This window comes from Epinephelus lanceolatus, chromosome 5 (assembly GCF_041903045.1).
Source record: "Epinephelus lanceolatus isolate andai-2023 chromosome 5, ASM4190304v1, whole genome shotgun sequence".
Taxonomy (NCBI): domain Eukaryota; kingdom Metazoa; phylum Chordata; class Actinopteri; order Perciformes; family Serranidae; genus Epinephelus; species Epinephelus lanceolatus.
In genome coordinates this window covers 32,154,599-32,174,860 of record NC_135738.1, presented here as the reverse complement: position 1 = coordinate 32,174,860, position 20,262 = coordinate 32,154,599, and the positions used below count along the sequence as shown (strand labels likewise).

Genomic DNA, 20,262 nt, shown 5'->3' with positions numbered 1-20,262 from the left:
ACTGGCTTTGCAACGCTATACATGTCTAAATACCTCATGACGAAGATGTGACATGTCTAACTGTGTCTATTGTGACTTACATCTGCTTTTGACTTCTGGGAGGATCTCTCCAGAACATCATCGCAGGACAGGTCGGAGTCCTCGGAGAAACTCAAGTTTCTGCGGGATTTCAAGTCTGTAGCAAATAATAAGCAAAAACAGATTTTTTTAATAGAAATTTTACAAGTTTTGAATTAAAAACCTGCCCTGGATCAGCTTTCCTACCTGATGATCTCCCAAGAGGTGACGTTCTCTTCTTCCCAGAGTCCTGAGTGGTGGAGCTCGAGGATGGCGTGCTTGGACATGATTTATCGTCCTTCTTCTTTTTGTCCTTCTTGTACCCTGAGAAGACAGCCTTCCACAGCGACTTGTGTTTAGGCGGTGTCTCTTCTGTGCCGGAGAGCCTGCTGCTGTCGTTCTTGGCTTTCTTCTCCTTCTTATTCTTCCGCGGCGAGAAGAGGGAACTTCGTTTCTTGCTCTTGCTGGACGAGGAGCCATCCGATGAAGCCACTGAGCTGTCCAGACTTTTGTTGCTGCTGAAGAAACGCTCTGGTATTGTCTCCGCCTTCTTTGACTCCAGAGCCTTCACAGCTGATGTCTTCGGAGAGACGGCTGACTTTTTACTTTTTCCGGCAGCATCTGGGGCGACACTCCAGGCCACTTTAGGTGAGGCACCCTTGTCTATGTCAGATTCTTTCATTTTGTTTAGCTGTTTGGCCATGGCATCTTTCAGAGCCTGGCTCTTTACAGACTTTTCTCTGGCCTTCATTCTCTCCTCAGCGATCTCCTTGGCCTCTGGGGAGAACTGAGTTGCCCTCTGGGTCTTAAGGGCTTGGCTGACAGGGATATTGGGTTTACCGTTTTCCATTGCCAGAGCCAGATGCAGGGGTGGTCTCTCCTTGCTGGGCTTGCTGGTGGGTGGAGTATAGAACCTGTTCATGCTCGCGTCTGGTGTCCGCTCATCATAAGACTCCTCCACGTCATCTGCAAACGGAATCTCCTCCACCGTCTCCACAAACGACTTCCTCACCTCCTGCGGTCGTGGCTTCTTCTCCCTCATGACAACCATTGGAGCTGTTTCTGGTTCTGCCTGAGGTGAAATTTTCCTAGGTGCAGGTTTGGGTGCAGACACAGGGCTCGGCTGGGTCCTCGGTGCAGGAACGGGACTCTTGGTTTTCTCTGGCTGTTTGGCACGCTCAGGTGGAGGTTTTTCCGTCCCGTTGCTCCAGGACACCTGGTGTCTCTGCTGCCTGAGCACGGCTGGAGACTGATTAGCAGGCACGGGTGGTGGTGGGCTGGAGGGCGGGGTGAGCATAGTAGAGTCAGACGTGTTGTAGCTGTCACTGTTCGCCGTCTGGCTCGTGACCATGCTCCCGTTTAACCCCAGGCCAGAGCTGCTGCTGAGGTCCCTCTTGTCAGAGCCATTACTCTTGGGCTCTGCAGGAGCAATGGGTGTGATGACCTGACCCTCAAGGGTGATGTTGAGTCTGCGAATGACAGCGCGGCCAGTGAAGGCAGGCTTCTGTTCCTCCGGTACATCTGGAGTCTGTGTCTTGATGGGGGTGGAGTCCTGCACTGGAGCTGTGACAACACTCTTCTCTATGATTTTACTACTGCGGTCCAAAGGAGTCAAACCAAGGCTCTTTCTGATCTCAGCACTCTTTAACCAAAATTCTTCAATGATATCTGTCTTTTTAGATGATTCTTCCTCTGCTGAAGAATCTATGGACACTGAGGGCTCAGGCGTGCCTTTGTCTGTTTTGGTCATGGGCGTTGAAGTGACTGCGGGGACAGGCTGAGTTCTGACGGGAGAGTCAGAGGTGAGGGGTGATGAGGGTTCCTGGCAGGGCAAAGGCTGAGCACAGATAGGGGAGAGGGGATTGCCCGTGAGAGGGCAAATAGAACGATGAGGGTAGACAGGAGATATTGGCGTCCGAGTCTCTGGCAGTGGAGTGGGCTGAGAGCGGATTGGGGAGCTAACAGGTGCCTTGACAGGGGTTCTGACGGGTGGCTCGACAGCTGGCTCAACTGGAGAGCTGATGGGTGATTTGGTGAATGAGGTTAGGGGAGATGAGGCAGGGACATTGACAGGGGAAGCAGCAGCATCAACAGCAAGTGTCGGAGAAGGGACAGAGGAAGGTTCCTGGACTGGAGCAGGTGAAGGGGACAGCGGGCTCTTGGTGGCTGGAGAGGGAGATGGAGTTGACCTCTGTGGCTTTATTTCCTCAGGTATGAACGGTTCTGAGAAAAAGCGGGCACCCGGAGACCTCGCCAGATTTATCTGAAAATGAAAGAGCAGATAATATTCAGTAAAAACTAACATCACATACCTTCAATCTTAAAAAGTGCAGACTGATCTAAACCTGTGATTCCGGCTCTTCAGGAGAGGGTTTGAGTGGGGAAAGAACGACATCTTCTTTCTGCACGGGGCTGGTGCTGGATGGCTCTGAACGAAAATAACGAAAATATTAGTTTTAATCATGTGAAAATATTTCAGAGAGATCAATTCAGATTAATTATTAGGGGCATGTACCAATACTGGGGGTCATCCTCAGACTTTCTGATTCCTTTTCTTCCTCAGGAAGCACTTCAGCACGCTGCAGCTGATGCAACCGAGCCTCGGCTTCTGCATCTGAAGGGATGTCGTCTGTAATTTAAGCAAAACATTGTGAAATATTAAACTATTACACTGTTTATAATGTTAATTATTTATATCTTTTTATTGCAGTGGAGTACAATTCTTTTGAAATTATGGCTTCATTATTATTTGTATTATTCAAACCGCTCACCCTGATCCATCTCTGTACCAGGCTCCACATCAGGACTGTCTGCTTCTGCTTCCAGATCTTCATCTTCACAGAGCTCTGGCATGACAAAAGAAGACGGCAAGAAGTAAGTCAGCCGGGTAACACATTCTCGCCTCAGACAATAACAAGAGCGAGAACTTTTTTCAACTTCCTAACCTTAACTGAACTGTTCTCAGAAAGTCTAGCTTCAGGCTAAATGTTTTTTTCCTCTTAAAAAAAAGAGAGCACCGGGGTTCAAAGATTGCTTAATGAAAAAATCTATCAAAAGCAGTTTTGAAGAGCGGGGTGGAAAATTAAAGGTTGAAAAAGGATGAAAAGGCTTCACAGCCCAAATCCATTTTTTTTCTGAGGACAGCTTTAAGGAAAGTTTTCTGGCAAGGAAATCAAATATTAGTACTGCCTACAAATGAACTCGTACGAGTCGAGTCAGTAAATATGAACAAAGGTTGGGCGCGGAGCAGCATTAGTGAACAGAAACATGCATCTATCCATTTTCAGATGAGCAAATGGATGACATTTAAATCAAGCAAAAGCACAACCAAAAAATGTTAATGACATCAGTTAAGAGACAAGCAATAATCCATCATTTAAACTAAATTAAGTGGGAGAGACTGCGTTTCTAACAAAATCTGAAATGGAGAAATAACCCACACAGTTAATGTATGCAGGTTTAGGATATAATTACAACATTAACCTTCACTTCTGCTAACTGCACTATAGGCCTTTGTCCATGTGGGTGCACAGGCACACACTAAAGGAACCATCTAATTCTGGTGGATCTGAGCACAAGGAGATCTTTACCAAGCTTTTAACCCAGACGAGTGTTGCCTGTGAATCCAAATATGCATGTAGCACTCTCATTACATTCAGTCAAGCTATTAAAAAGTTGATATAATCCCTTTAACAGCCTCCATATCTGAACTTTATGCAAGTACTTGTGCCAGTTAAGGGCTAGTCCATAAATGTAATAACAGTAATGGCAGATTACAGATGAAATACTTCACACATTACCCATCAGGGCAAGAAACACTGTGGTGTTAAGTGTTTTCAAGCCGTGATGGCTCTTCTGTCTCTGGGGTACATTACATGGCAGCACAATACGCTATGTGAGTAAAGAGAAAATACATGTTTTGGAAGTTGGAAGGGTGGGGTGAGAGGTTGGGGAGTGAACTCTGACCCCAAGAGAGCAGAACTCTTGTGAGCGACAGCTTTTCAGCATGCATGCTTGTGAGTGTACTGGTCTCTGTTCGTGTTTCTGCATGCTCCAGGAAAAAAGGCCAGCCGACAGATAGATAGAGTACGAGTCTAAGGCGGGATGTTGTGATCCCTTTTAAGTCTGTGCTACCTCCAGACATGGACTCCAACCAGACTCTCACTGCTTCGTGTCGGGCGGATGTGTGGGCAGGGGCTACGTTCAAACCAGATGGTACAGAACAACGAGGGATAGGTGGCAGGGAAATAACAGTAAAGTAATTAGACACATGAGAAAGAACACAGCAGAACACAAAAGAACAAAGCGGAACAAAATCAAAAAGAATTGACAAGGGGAGGGAGGGTTATGAGGTGCACTGGGATGCTGAAGAACGTTCACCCCAGAGGACCAACAGCGACTCTGAATGACAAATTAAAAGATTGAACACAAAATTAGACATTCCAAGGAAAAAAAAACAAAAAAAAACAATGAGACAAAAAAAATGTACAAAACCAGAGATGATTATAAACAACAGGTGGGTTAGTCAGGGGGGAGTTTGCTCCTCCTGTCACAGACACGACAGAACAGCAGCAGCCACACTGGTGAAACGAGATGCCCCTGATCTTTAACCCTGGGACTCGCCCTGCAATGCCTCCCCAGGTGTTCAGCTCCTCTGGGTGGGTTACCTGTGGAGGAGGGCTGCATGAGCTCAGAGGGTTGGGAGAGTTGGGAGGCCAAGGCTGGATGGCCCTCCTTGTCTCCCTCAGAGTCCAGGTGTGTTCTCACCAAACCTGGAATGGTCTGGGGATCCACAGGCTGCAGGACTTGTTGGATCTGCAGGTTCCTGGCTACATGAGGGTGTCGGCATGTGGTGCAGTGTTTTTAGTGTGGTGAAGTTGTGTGTGCACCAAGAAATCAGAGACAGATAAAGAGGGAAGAAGGCAGTTGTGCAGGGAAGATGAAAGCAAAAGAAGAAGAGAGAAGGGAAAAGACAGGACAACAATGAAAGAGAGAAGGCAGAGACAGTTAGAATATAGCAGCAATAAAACATCATCAGAGAGGCCGGGTTGAGGGAGGCTGCATGCACTAGACTGCAAAAAAAAGTCAAACAATAGAAGTGAGCTTCAAAGATACGAGGTTACAGAAAGAAATAATACCCATTTGTTGAACAGAACAATTCTGCCACTCAATACCAAAACACAGCTGCAGAGCCTAGAGGGAAATCACAAACATCTCTGACATTTATCAGATTAGTGGATTAAAGCCGAATACAAAAACTGAGGTATTAAACAGGTTAACAGCAGGTTAATATAGGATGAGACTCACAGTAAGGAAACACACTTATCAACACAAAAAACACAAACAACAAGACAGCAAAAAAAAAAAAAGTTAAAGCCACACTCTTATTGTAGAAATCCTTTCAAAAGAAACCCAAACCAGCCAGGATTATGTATCACGCTCAAAGTTACTGCAAATGCATCCACAGGCAGTTCTGCTGCTACCTTTAAATGTACCAACATCCTCTTCATCTGTGAGGTGCTTCTCCAGCCAAAGGCCTGACTGGAGCTCTCTATCCCAGGGACAGTAATCCCCCTCTGCCAGCAGGGGGAGACAGATGCCCAATAAAATAAAACATAAAACACAGATACACACGCGCACACACACACAAACACCGTGGACATGGGGGAAGTGATGAAGGGGGGGTTGGAAAAGAGGGAAAGAAGCAGAAAGGATGAGGAGAACAATGTTTGAGACAGTGACACACCGAAGGAGACACACTAACATTTAGTCTTCACTGAGAGTGAAAAACAAATTTACCATCACTCGACTCCTCATCGTCTTCATCCTCATCTTCCTCCTCTTCCTCCTCCTCCTCCTCCTCGTCTTCATCTATCTCCCCGTCTCTGCTGACTGCGTCTGCCAGAGCCTCACCCTCCTCCCCCTCCTCGCCCCGCAGTTTGGCGTGGAGCTCTACCGCCTCCTTCCAGGGAACCCCGCCGAGGTCGGAGGGACTATGAGGTTGTTGTTCCACCTCCTCCTGATCCTGATCCTGATCCTCCTGCTCATCCTCCTCCTCCATGTCTGACTCTGAGCTACTGTTGAAAGACAGAGGAGGAGTCAAAGTGAAGTGTTGGAACAAGTGGGAGGGAAAAACAGACAGCATGCAATATGCAACATGAAGGGATACATCTTAACTTGTTCTTGCTGTACAGTTTATTTCACTGCCAGTCTCACCTTCTGTTTACTGAGGGACTTTACTGAGAATTTGTATATTATATAAGTTCTCCTGCAGCATTTTCTTATGTCAGGCAGTGAAGCCAAAATGTACACAAGGGCCACAACTAATAATTGTTTTCATTATTATTGTTTTGACTTATTTATTGAATCCGTAAAATGTCAAAAAATAGTAAAGAAATGTGCATCACAAATTCAGCCAACAGTCCTAAACAATATATGATAAGAAAAGTTTCACACTTTTAACTTATTGCTTATTAACACAGACGGAAGTGGAGGGTACAGTTAAAATGATTAGACGTTTAATCAATCTAAAAATTAAGCGCCACTTATTTCAAGTATATTTTTTTAGCAAACATGGGAAAAATTCATCAGTGTGGACAGGAAGTGAAATTCGTACACCTTTATACAGATAGGTGGGTAAGAGATACCGTGATGGTTCAAAATTTAAAATAACAAAAATAATAACTCCAGCACACTGTCAACGCAGCTATTAAATATATTACACAGATAACAGGAGCTGATTTTATATTTAGAAAAAAAAAATCACTGGTTTCAGCTTCTCAAATGTAAATATTTTCTGGTTTTTGTCATTTTCTATGAGTGAGTCAGAAACAATGAGACATTTTAAGACATCACCATGGGCTCTGGGAACTTATGATGGGCAGTTTTGCTATGCATTCGATAGAGCTAATGATTAATAAATTATTCAATAAAAATAATCAGTATTGAAAGTGTTGGTTTGTTGCAGACCTAATGGAGGGAGTTCTTCATGTCACTGCATGTAAGTTTGTCACTCAACCTCATGCCTCATGTAAGGAAATGCAGCATTCGTTTGGATGTGAGACATATCACTCATGCTGAGAACCGGGGTTACGCAAAACCTAAAGTTTTTGTGAATTTACCATCACTTTAATTCGACCCACTAGAAACAATCCAACAAATGATCAGCTGCAACAAACAATATCATAATTTCAGCCAATTAGAAATCAAAAAAATTTGTTGAATGTCTAAAGTGCATATCTCAGTCATTTTTATGCTTATACCTGGAGCCCAGGTCAGCGTCCGTAGCCTTGTCGAGCACGCTGCTGAGGTTGTGTTCTGCCAGAGTCTCCTCAGGCACCTCCTCCAGCTCTTCCTCCCTCTGCATGGACAGACGGTAGTTCTCCAACTCGATGCGCTCTGGAGTTCCCCGCAGACGTTTAGCTAGGCTGGGCTCCTGCAGGCCGTTGACCTCTGGCACTGGGACTGATGATTGAGTGTAAGGTGGAGATCGCGGGTGAAATGATGACATCAGGGTGGGCAGCGAGTTGGAGGTGAGAAGGCAGAGGGGAAAAAAGCACAGAAAATTCGACTGAGAATCAGGTAGATGCATCAGTAGAGAAGAACATGACCCTCTGTAGTGCAGGAGCCAGGCAGAGCTGATTGAATTCATCCCTCTGTGGAGATGAACTGGACCAAAACAAATCTGCTGTGTCATTATTTGCGGAAACTACTACTGTGATTACTGTGTTTGTGTGAACATATGAGCCTAATAGCATCAAATCCATCACACATCCAACAATGTAACTATGTGCATTTCCATACACATTTGTTGTGACATTACTTATTTACCCCCCGACTATACCGAAGTATTTTCAGGACAAACTGACAAGGACACACCAATTGTAGATCTATAACTTAATTTATTGCATTAGATTATATTCCTACAGCAAATAGTATCAACAAACACACATAAGTTTAACACTCTAAAATAGTTCTGTCACACTACAGTTAGAAGTACCAGGTTGGTGCCTTGCCTTTTTCCCATCCTGAGAAGCAAATCTTAAAACTGTATCGGAATTTATCTCCAAAATTTACTTGGATATTGATTAATACGTGTGGAATGGATCAAAGTAAGCATTTAAAACTTTATACTACACTAAATTGCTCCCCAATTAGGACAAAATGCCAATGAGCCCCATGTAAATCCCATTACTAAAGGATAGATGTGGTAATGAATGTATGAGATTTGATACTGTATATTAATCTGTGTAGATGAAAAGTGTGGTGAAACGCACAAAGTGATTTTTCCAAGTAGGACATGCATCAACATCCCACATGGCATTCCTGGACCAACATTACAATCAATCAATCACAGCCCTCTGACATCATCAGTGTGCTGCACCTGTGTTTCGTCTGAGCTAAGCTAGTTTTCCAAAATGAAGTTTTTACAAAAATTTACAAAATCCTCAGAAACATTAAACGAAAACCTTAAAGCTACTGCAGGGCTAATGAATTAGCTTGCTAAGCAGGTTGGTTATGCTAACGAGTGAGCTTGCCAATAGACTAGAATATTAGCGAGTTAGCTTGCTAAGTAGGTCGGCTATGCTAACGAGTTAACTTGCCACAAGACTAGAATATAAGCGAGTTAGCTTGCTAACTAGGTAGGTTATGCTAATGAGTAAGCTTGCCAATAGGTTAAAATATTTCGCTAACATTAAGAGTAAGGATAATGTCATTTTGCAGTTGCAAAGACCTGGACACATGTTCCCTCCCTACTGGCAAGCATACTTGTTAACAAAGCCTTCCTAGTTAGCAAGCTAACTCGCTAATATTCTAGCCTACTGGCTAGCATACTTGTTAGCATAGCTTACCTAGTTAGCAAGCTAACTCGCTAATATTCTAGCCTATTGGCAAGTTTACTCATTATTATAGCTAACCTACTTAGCAAGCTAACTCTTAAACCCCACAGTAGCTTATAAGGTTTTCGTTTATGTTACAATAGATTGTGTTCTATTTTACTAACTTCATTTTGGAAAACTAGCATAGCTCTGAAGAAGCGAATGTGATGTGGGATGTTGATCCACGAGCACATCCTACTTGGCAAAATCACGCTGTGCATGGTCAAACAGCTGCAGTGGTTTCCTTTTTGTCCTCTAAACAAGGCAACGCGCCTGTAAATGCAAAACAGCTGTGAAGAAAATTAGTTTCAATTTTAAGGTTCACCTTTCCACCAAAAACAAACCGGAAATTAAAGGTTAAAGCGACCCATGACCTAACAAATGCTGTTGGCACTGTTATCGGCTCTCCAATATATACACGTGTATCTTAAAAATATTTAAAACACTTAACATTATTAATTGTATAATGGGAATTACTAAAATATTAGAAATAGAAATAGTGAAAAAAAAATTCTGGATTTATCCCTCTACTATCTGTACCTTAACACATAATCTGATGTGCATCTTCTGGTTATCATCACACTATTTTTCCATGTCAGCTATCTTTTGTAATTTTATATTTCACTACCTTATCTAAAATGAATGTTACATATGTTTATAGTATTACTGCAGTTACTATTTTAATGTATAATACTACACTTGCCACACGATGCAGCAGGCCTACACTTAACTTACTTAAATTCCAATTAATCCTTATTAACCCAGCCTGTTCTGTCAAGCTCTTTCTAGTCTTGTTGATTATATTAAACAATAATATGCTATCCAATGAATGTAGCAAAGGTGCACTATATTAAGCAAACACAAGTGGGTCTTAGCAGCAATCTACTGGGGGGGGGGGAGTGAGAGGCTGGGGGATGCAGGAGGAGAGAGAGCAGCTGAGAAGGTCTGACAGAGGAGTGGAAATCACAAGAGAACCGATCACAGGCACTAATTCAAGCACTAGTAGAGCACTCAGTTTTAAGCTGCTCTGATAGGAGGGGGAAAGGTAAAGCTCACAAAAGCACTGATACAGGCACTTCATCACAGATATGGTGAGTTTCAGTAAGAGGGATACCGTAGGTGCAAAACAGCTTACAGAGAGAAAGGAACACATCACAAAGCAGGCTCTAAAAGAAACACAACACAACAGGAGGAGGTAGAGCTAAAAAGTCACAGGCCACTAGAGGTTACAGTCACAACAGAATAAAGCTTGGCTCTTCATTAAAACGCAGGCAGGCAAAAATCACATTTAGGTTATTAACTCAGATTGTATAAATGTATTGCTGTTAGGGATGGGACGATATAAGATTTAATCACGGATAGCGATAAAAAACACTCACAACAAGATGATCATGGTGAATTTACATTATCAGGATAATCATATAGTGTACAGCAGCAGGGCCAGCGACCATAAAAAAGCCTTGCATCAGCCTCAAAAAACGCAAAAGATCTTCATAAATCGTTAGGATATATCATATCGAAAGATATAATGCCATTTCAAGTAGTTATAAAAGTCTGTCTTTGTAAGAATGTTTGTTTTTCATGAAAAACAATTCTTAAAAATGAGTCTTAAGCATATTTTGGTGATTATCCAGGCCCAAAAAATTGCAATTCACAACATTATCCTGATAATCGTGATATTAAATTTTCATATCGTCCCATGCCTAGTTGCTGTACGCCAAAATTTAACTGATATTTCGAGTAAGAAAGCTGGCACGTTACTGCCACATCTCATAATAAAATCAGAACAGGAAGAGACTTAGAAATAGTTAATACTGCTGCCTGGAGAGCTGATCAGAAAGAACTCTGTCCAACTCTTTTTTAATTACCAAGCCAAGGAAAATAAATAAATAAATTCAAGATGCATCATTCACTTCAAAAATTATGCTGCCAGAGGGGCTGCTTAACTGCCTCGACCAATCACAAGTCATTAAATGCAAAGAGATACAGAGAGAATGCTGCATCTTCAAGAAATAAATCAACCACTGAGACGAAGAATCACAAGATTTACTGTACATGAACACTCCGCAGGCTCAGTGAGTCGATACAGTTGGCTAAATCTATACAATCCCAGTGACATTAGTTAGCAAAGGAAGTAAGGAAAGGGGGAAAAAAGAAGGAAGGACAAGAGAGTCATGCTAGAGGAGGTCGAGCAGGACATTGATGGTGAGACAGCAGAAGAGGTAGATGCAGTAGGTGCACAGGAAGGGAGAGTCTAGGGGGTTGTGTGCCACCTGGTGGCAGGTCCAGGAGAGCGTGCGGCGGAGGGTACGCAGCGGGACTCCCACGCCCTTGACCAGACGGCAGGGCGCAGCCACCACAGCAAGAGAGGAAAGTGGGGTACCTGAGGGCTGGAGCTCGGCCGAGGGGGCTGCCGCTGCCATGGCCCTTCCCGGTGCATCCACGGTCGCTGTAGGAGTTTGGGGCGCCTGGTTCTCCTGCAAAGACAAATTATGTTAACAACAGCTCCCTACAGAATATCTTAACTCTACTTCCCACATGTTCGCCCCTGTGGCTCTACCTCAACACTGCATTTTGAAGATAAAACAATTTCTTCATTGTTATGCCAGCCACTTCTGATTTCCACCAGGATTTTAACTCATAAACAAAAAACATGTACCTTAGCAGTGATTGGAGTGGGGGAGGGAGCAGGCCTCTTTCTCTGCGCATAGCCAGACAGACGGTAACAGTAGTGGGGCTTGCAGTAAAATTTCCCTGCAGGATGAAAGCAGACAGACAGCACAAAAGCAAATAAACTCCATGCATAAATAAATACACACTTCGCATATTGCAAACTTCACCTCACAGAGTCCATAGGCTTTATCTCCTCTGCAGAAGTAGACTATGTGTTTGTTTGTGTTTAGAATAAAAAGATCTTCCTTTCTGCCTCAGTTCAGACCGTCAGTGGGTTTCTTAGTCCCACGGCTAACGCTGAAAAACAGCTACTCTGTCTCAATGAACAATCTGCTGCCTGTCCTTGAGCACAATAGACACCTCCCAGAGAGGGAAAACATGGAGTCATGAGACTGCACTCGGATCTGGGGTCAAGTTGAGATTTATATGATTAAAACCGGGAGGTGCTGAAATTTCATGTGGTTACAGTGTCTTTCAAATTATTCTGGTGGCATACATGTGAAACTTGACACAGTCTATGTGTTGCTTTCAGCTCATTCATCCCAGTGTCACTGGGACACAATCACATAGGAAGGAAAGAAAAGTTATCTTAAAGTCAGCCTCACCATCCTCCACGTCAAAGGCGTAGGAGGACAGTCGTAGCGTTGTGCCACAGTAGTCACACTTGAAGCAGCTGCGATGGAAAAACTTCCCCTCTGCACTCAGCCTCTCCATCACGTACACGCGCTTTCGGCAGAAAAAGCACACATCACTGCCACCAATGTTGACGGGGAACTCTTTTCGGAGAGAGCCCTGTGGAAGGAAAGAGCGCTGATCAGTTTTTAAGAAAAAAAAAGGAGAGAGGAGAGGAGAGGAGAGGTTCAAACACATCAAAGCTTTAGTGGACATCACATAGCAGGCCCCTGTAGACGTATGCTGGGCATTGAGCTACTGTATAACCCAATGACGAAACCCCGACAGAGCAAGTCAGTGGTTATCTACAAACACAACAGCATCCTTAACAGCAGTTACTTGTGGAGCAAACACACACACTGCAGCTACAGGGAGACGGAGCAATGTTAAACTGTGACAACACATCAACGTATCAACAACACATCAGTGTATGAAACACCACTCTGTGGCAAGTGAGGCTTTGATCTGTGCAGCCACATGCCTTCCACCCCCGGGGGCAGCATGCTTACCGAATCCCTCTTTTCAGGTAGGGGCTTAGGTTCTTCCTGAAGCTGACTGGCTAGCTGCTCAGCCAATGAGCTAACTCCGCCTGTGTACATCCTTACATAGCGCTATGAACAGCGTTAGGGAGGGAGAAAAGAAGAGACAGGTGGACAAACATTAGAAAATGATGGATGAAAAAGGAAAATAACAGATGGGAGAAGTGGGAGGAGGACAGCTTAAACACAGAGGGTGCTCACACACTATAGCATCTGACAGGACTTTAAGACGTGACAAAGCGATGTTTCCATGCTCAACTGATCAAGCGTTCAGATGTGCCGGCAGTCCCACCGAACTGCTGAAGCAAATATAGCTCAGATAGCTAAAAAAAAGTTCAACTGTGCATTTTATTGCCGACAAAGAGAATAACTGGATTTGGGACATGAGAAAAAGAGATCAACAATCCCAGCGGTATGAAAGACGACAGCTACTAAGTGGTGCTTCTGTAACATCACTGCACGTATACATGCTCACACACTCAAATAAAGCAGTCGTGCATTTTTAATTCCATGCACACACACACACACACACACACACACACACACACACAGAGGCATTCACACTGTGCTGTTCTGTCACTAATCAAACAATAAATACGTAATCGAGCTGTCAGCATATGAAACCGTCACCATTAGTTTAAATAAATCTACATCAAGATTAAGTTTAAATCCATTTAAACTCAAAAAAGCCAGAATTGGGGTCAGTATGTAGCACAGAGCAAACCTAAGCCGTGCAAACTATTACTCTGGATGAGATTCGAGCACACTTTGCAGTCCCACCGCACTGCGGAGTTGTTACCCCTCCACAGTTGGAACTGTGCTCATCAACATGGGAATTAAACGAGATGACATTTTTCGCTGCCAAGCTGCTCTTCCAATCCAAAACAACTACTAGGGACTCCCTTGGCAAAATAGCTAGGAATTATAATTGAGTTCAAACGCATGCCAGCTAAGAGTATTCTGATATTTGTCCAGATAGAGTCACAGTCAAAAGGACTGATTACTCACCCACGCAGTAATCACAGCAACTACAGGAAACAATTAACAAGGTGCAAACGAGTTCCTTCATATTTCACAACAAGCAGCCAGCTTCTGGAGCCAGTCTCAGGTGAGCTTAAGTCGTGTTAAGCAACTCGTGTAACCAAGTGAAACGATGCAGCTTCGTGAAAGACCAAGTGCAGGTGCGGTGTGTTAGCGTCGCCACACTCCATTTATTCCAGGCGTGAAAGGACTACCTGTCTCAAGGTGTCGGAGGTGGAGGGGGGAGAACCAGGGGGAGACTGGGCTCGGGCCAGGTGCCATTGTTCCATAAAAAAACGTGAGGGTTTCTTAGGGAGGTTCTTAGGTTCCACAAAAAGGAGCAAGAGAGGACAGTAGTTAAAAACTTTAAAAATGTTGATTTCACAATTTAAAAAACCTAATATGATCTTTTCTGTTTCACACAATTTCTGAAATAAAATTATGAAACCAATTTTTATTGTTTGGAGAGTAGCCTGTTGGTCAGCTTTACTCCCTCAGGGGCTCTATGCTAACACGCTAAAATCAGGTCCTTAGTAGAGCAGCTTAGACTTGCAGCCAAGTTTTCCCAGTGGCCACTTGCAGTATTGCAGCGAAAAAATCCCCTGTGGCCCAAAAGATATTTTCCCCCATAGACCACCATTATAAAAGAGTTATCTATAAAACTGTCATTATGAATTTATGATCCACGGAGGTTTTATACATGTAAAACTTTCCTCAAGCTGAGAAAAGCATTTTTAAAACCAGCCACGTCACTGCAACATAAAGTCTACGAGCTAAGTGGGAACTCGTGGGCGGGGGCAGAGAAAGAAACACTACTACGCATATTCAGTGGGCTACATACCGTGAAGTAAACCCAGAAGGTAGAAACGTTTTTGGCATATGTGCAAGGTGAGTAACGCCACTGGAATGCAGGCGCCATCTTGTCATACGTTATCTACGTATATTATCAATCTATGGCTAGCACATATTGGCGAGTTTAGCTAATTTTTATTCAAAGTGACCTCCATATTCTTTATATATGTCCTTTTTAATAACATTTCTATCTCAGCACCTGTGCCACCGACAAATAAAGTTACTTGAACTTGACTCAAACATCAACAAAATTAGTTGTGTATTTAACTTAAGCCATTCCCTCTCGTGTTTTATGCTAACTGATTAGCATAAATTGCTGAGTTTAGCTAACTGTTGTTAAATGTAGCCTCCATGTTCTTTAACGTAGACTCACTGTATTTCAGACATCACCGTATTCCGGATGTTTGACCTTTTGAAATTATTTAAATAAACACTCACGAATCAAATATATACATATATGTATATTTAATTTAAAAAATATAAAGCTTTTAGAGCATTAAAAATGCCTGCTGTCCAGAATAGCTGACATGTCCAGGCGCATCCCCAGAGACACAGCAAGCAATCAAGCTAATAGTATTCCTATCTTGGCATCTGTGCCAATGACAAATATAAAAACTTGAACGTGACTAATCTCTGCGGTCGAGGTAAGCCACACAGGTCACTAAATAAAAAGAGATGCTTGTATTGTTTTGAGTTGAATTTCCTTCATCCCAAATAATTTTTTCATTCGATTACGATTTCATTTTACTGCTATGCTACTGCTAATTTTACCATTATGAGTTCTCATTGACATGCTGCCCTCTTACAATCACTAGTTTGGCCTAATGATGTATGTTGACCCAGTAAACTAATGGCACCAACAACGTACTGGCAATACATGGATGATTTTGGTTGTCCAATCTCAAAAAGGTAAAGTTGACCAACAGCCCAAGTCTCCCAAATATCAACATAATACATATAAATATTAGACTGATAATCAGCTCTCTGTGTTAATAGGGAAATTTCACCTCTGGTTTAGGAGGCTTGCCCTCAAACTGAGAGGCAAGCTGCTCAGCCCTCTCCTGAATGCTAAGCACAAATATGGGCATTTCATCATCAGACTGCAGACGCCCTGCTGGCTCCTGCAGAGAAATAGATGATTCAATCACAAAAGGGATGTACAAAGAGGAAAATGTACTTATTCTTTGCCTTTTTAGTAGTTTCCAAAACAACCCTCTTTTTCCAAATAGCTTGTCATTGCGGTAAAGACCACAGATGGTTTGTAAGCCATTGTTTTCATAGTTCCAGCTGTCAGCCTTTAGTTCAAGCAGTATTGTAAGCCCGTGTGGGTAAACGATGAAAGCGATGCCCTGCAGTTAGTGACGCTATCTAGCAGACATACCTAGCGAAACAACAGACTATACTTGAGATAAATAAACAGGAACTGAACGAACCTTCAAGTAAGGTTTTGCTCTCAAAAGTAAAAAAACCTCCATAACAAGCTGTTTTCACAGAGGGCAATGTGTTAGAGTTTCAGTCCACAGCACCAAAACCTAACCTTTCTGGAGGAGTCAGGGGAGGACAGCGGTGAACCAGGACCTTCAGTTAGACCGCGAGCCAAGTGCCACTGCTCTAAAAAGAAACGGGATGGCTTTTTCTTAGGCTCCAGGGGGGGCAGAGGAACAGTTGAAAGAGGGAATTAGACTTAGGACGATGTGCATACGTACACCAAACAGCCTGACCTTTCCATGCAGCACACGCCCAGAAATGTACCACACAAAACATGATGACTCAACACTGGAGACCATGATCCCACAAAATGTCCATGCACAGTGTTCACCTTTGGTGGCCTGTCAGGTTTGCCTTTAAATCTGGAGATTAGGCGTTCAGCCCTCTCCTGTATACCAGGTATGTGAATGGGTCTTGGGTCTGTCATGCGCAACTCCTGCGAAGGAAGCTCTATTGAGACCTGATGATGATTTTGGGTGTAGCTTACAGAAAGAAATGCCTGATTTGTTCCATAAAGAAAAACCAATCACAAACAGTCATGACAAGCTGCACACATATCCATGCAATCACTCATTTACCCCGTATGTCAGAGGCATCTCGTAGTATTCGAGCTCCTCTTCCTCTGGACTTCTACGCAAATGCTTGAAGGCAGAGATGAGCACACACATACTGTATTAACACTTTGGTTTCGCATCGGGCACAAACAGACTCTTGCAAAAGGAGCTGTTGACTATCATGTTGGTGAACAGCTTGTTACGCTGAATCTCTGACAGCGCCTGACAATAAGATACAACTACCCATGGTCCCCTGAGTCTACATTTATTTACATGCCTTCACATCCCAACAACATACCCTTCAGCAGGAAAACAAGCAGCTCCTCTGATAATGACACACACACTACCCACTCGCGGGGAAGTAAACAAGACTGTAACCTCTCTAGGAAGTTTATTTGGGGATATACAGCATTTTGTTTAGTTGAAATCAAATCACAGGTACGGCAGACATAATTAGAGAGGATGCGTTCAGAGGACAAAAAGCAGAGAGAGGGGTAAAGGGACACTAGATGGGTTTGCTGTGGATTTGTGGCAGAGATAGACAGACACAGACAAACAGATACAGCAGACTGTGTGTCACCTCTGAGTGAAGAGAGAGCGAGGAAGTGGAGGAGGAAGAAGGGAGCAGAATGGTTTTCTTTGGGCAGCTCCGAGAGCCCGAGGTGGACAGTTGGTCCGCAACGCTTCTGGCCTTCAGAGATGAGGGACAGGGACAGCAGATTCAGCAGAAGATGAGGAGAATGATGATGATAATGATGAGCTACTGCTAAGAGTGCATGTGCATCCTACTCCTTATTGCTGTCAATCACAGCAGCATGATACATTTTAATGCTTTCAAAAGCTTTTAACACTAAGCAGTGACATTACATCTAAAAATATATGCATGAGCACAAATTTAGTAATGCATTTGGTTATAGAGTTAGTGTGGTGTCCTACTGCACTGTTAGCAATGCCTCACACTAGCGCACACGCTTCCATAAGCATACCCCCAATGAACAGACCACCCACAAAGTGTATATGGCAAAATAAAACTGTTATGAACAGTCAAATGGCTGTCAGCTAAAATAAATCCCCAAAGGGTGCTGTAGTTTTGATAAAAAGTTTGAAGACCACTACAAGAGTGGCTGAAAAAGTTCTACCCCAAACACTTTGTGTAGAGAAGTGCTTCGGATTATCAAGACTATTTCCAGTTTTAACAATTGACTAAGCTAATTTACTCAGCAGCGAGAGGCTTAACTGTGCAGCGAAAGGACATTTAAGAACAGCAGTGAATTAAATCCATTTAAAGAGGAGGAGAGTTTGAAGCTTTAAATCAATGTCTGTGAGGTGAATGCTTAATCTAGTGACAAGACAAAAAAAGACAACTTTCTAAGCGTCAGCAGGAGAAAACTGGCACTGTGCAGAGTCTCATTATTCACATGAGGGAACAGTAAAGCAGGATGACGACCAGGCGGGCCAGCTGGCCACAGCTGGTCTTCTACTGAGGCTGGGGGAGTGGATGTAGCGCTGGATTGTATGTCAGAGGAAACTACATTTCGACACACCTACAAGTTGGGTTGGTGGCTAACGGAAAAGCAAGATGAAAGGGAAACTTGGTGTTTTAAAATCTGGACCCTATCTTCCAGTGTTTAATGTCTAAGTGACTAATAGAGACAACAATCTTTGAAACTGGTCCAGTATTAAGCGAGACTGCGAAACAGGCTGCATCGTAATCACAACGGGAAATTGTGCATCGTCAGTTTACGTCCATTAAAAGTGTTGGTTAGAGCACTCGTCTTCCATGCGGAAGGTCCAGAGTTCGAATCCTGCTGGGGTCGACGCCAGCAAAGCCATGTGGTCGTAAGAGGTTCCTACCGCCAAATAAAATGGGATCAGATTCCTTAAGGAGGCTTCAGGATAAGAGAGTAACTCCCGAATCTGAGCCAAGTCCTCAAAACGAGGGCACATCTCAAGCCTGTTGTAGACGGGAGGTTCCAGACGTAAAAGCGGATTCAAAAAGTGTTGTCAGTAGTCTTTGCCTACAAATTTAAATCCGTTTCAATCACAGAATCATGTTTCATTTTACATTTGTAACACCTGATTTAAACAGTTGTTGACAACAGCGTTCCCACACTGTCTTTAACATCAAGTTCAAGGACTTTTCCAGGCCCAATTCCCTCAAATTCAAGAACCCATCACGACATAGTCTGAGACATGGATCAAAGTTAATCGCTACACTGAGAATTTTAAAATGCAAACTAGCAGGCTTTACAGAAGCTCCCAGACAACAATTAAAAAGAGAGAGAGGCTTCAATGTGTGAACATTTCTCAATTCAGCAGTGTAGGTGGTGACAGGTAGAGCGCAAACAACGACACAACTGTGGGAGACACAAATGCAGACAGTGGAGTGCTGCGTTTTTACTAATGTTAAGTAAGAAAAATATCAAAGGAACTTCTACCTCTATTTTGCACAAAAATTCTATACATTTAAGTGCTTTACACAATGACCCATGTCTATTAATGTCTTTTTTAAGAAGCTTTCAAGGTCTTTATTGTCTTTTCCTCGAATTTACAAGCTTTCAAGGATTTCAAGGAATTGTGGGAACCTTGTGACAAGGTTTGATGAACACACCCCATTTTTCCCATTTTTCCCATTTTTGATTGATCTGCTCGGTGCTTATTGTATAATGAGCTGTTGTCTGTCTGGCTCGGTGAGGCTTCCTTCCCTTCCCTTGCTTCTGAAGCCGATCCATTCCATCTGTAGAGGGCGTGTATCTGGACCTAATGGGATGTGAAAGAAGTTGGAGGACTACCAGGCCAGCCTAGCTACCCATACCTGCTCCCCTCTGTTGGGCAACGTCTGACACTTGATCATTTCTTTGTAGCGAATGCTCAGCTGCTCCTGCTGCTGTGTGCGTCTCTGAACCAGACGGGAGAAGCAAGTAGGAGAGACCATGAAGGTGGCGCACACTTATGTGTCTCTCACACAAACACACACACACACACACAAAGCTAGCCTATTTAATTGAGAAGCTATGAAGAAATCAAGTAGTTAGTTAACCACACAACCAGATCTGCACACTATCTAAAAGAGATGGTGAAGCTCAGGCTAGTACAGGTCAGCACAAAGCAACTTTCCCCACTACGGCACACCACAGGGACATACGGTTAGAAGGTCAGCCTAGTCGTTAGTCTCTATAGGGATGAGCTGGGGCGGTTCCACTCTACCTTTCTCCATGCTGGGACAGGTGCCAGGTGCACTGGCTCATTCACAGGGGTCTGGGGCAGGCTAAGGGGCAAAAGTTGGTCCAGATTGGGCAGAGAGTCCCCCTTTATGGTCGGATAAAGACAAGGGTGGCCAGTAAGAGGCCCAAATAACCATGCAAGGCATCATGAAACAAGGAGAGAGAGAGAAAGAAAGAAGGAAGTGAATCACGAGAGGATGGAGTCACAATGGTTGGAAAATGTGTGATCATAACTAATAAGGAAGTGACAGAGAGTCATAAGGAGATCATGCTGAGAGAGCTGTATCGTTTTCATAATAGCACT

General features: G+C 43.5%; 1 protein-coding gene across 36 annotated transcripts in view; it reads right to left on the bottom strand.

The window, feature by feature from the left end:
- Nucleotides 1-20,262, bottom strand: part of mical3a (microtubule associated monooxygenase, calponin and LIM domain containing 3a) — a 116,073-nt gene that overhangs the window by 23,218 nt on the left and 72,593 nt on the right. For 12 of the 36 annotated variants that reach the window (XM_078168059.1, XM_078168062.1, XM_078168060.1 and 9 more), the window contains 21 exons: nt 19,942-20,043; nt 17,315-17,425; nt 16,759-16,821; nt 16,512-16,616; nt 16,230-16,334; nt 15,700-15,813; nt 14,056-14,160; nt 12,791-12,892; nt 12,215-12,401; nt 11,596-11,690; nt 11,320-11,413; nt 7,320-7,521; nt 5,857-6,134; nt 5,541-5,633; nt 4,725-4,886; nt 4,192-4,254; nt 2,829-2,903; nt 2,573-2,686; nt 2,403-2,485; nt 265-2,320; nt 81-175 (listed from right to left, as the gene is read on the bottom strand). In XM_078168059.1, coding sequence (XP_078024185.1) covers nt 81-175; nt 265-2,320; nt 2,403-2,485; nt 2,573-2,686; nt 2,829-2,903; nt 4,192-4,254; nt 4,725-4,886; nt 5,541-5,633; nt 5,857-6,134; nt 7,320-7,521; nt 11,320-11,413; nt 11,596-11,690; nt 12,215-12,401; nt 12,791-12,892; nt 14,056-14,160; nt 15,700-15,813; nt 16,230-16,334; nt 16,512-16,616; nt 16,759-16,821; nt 17,315-17,425; nt 19,942-20,043 — 4,404 coding nt within the window. Of the gene's footprint in view, nt 1-80; nt 176-264; nt 2,321-2,402; nt 2,486-2,572; nt 2,687-2,828; nt 2,904-4,191; nt 4,255-4,724; nt 4,887-5,540; nt 5,634-5,856; nt 6,135-7,319; nt 7,522-11,319; nt 11,414-11,595; nt 11,691-12,214; nt 12,402-12,790; nt 12,893-14,055; nt 14,161-15,699; nt 15,814-16,229; nt 16,335-16,511; nt 16,617-16,758; nt 16,822-17,314; nt 17,426-19,549; nt 19,634-19,941; nt 20,044-20,262 lie in introns of all 36 variants that reach the window. The other 24 variants (XM_078168076.1, XM_078168079.1, XM_078168081.1 and 21 more) reach the window with 20 other exon arrangements.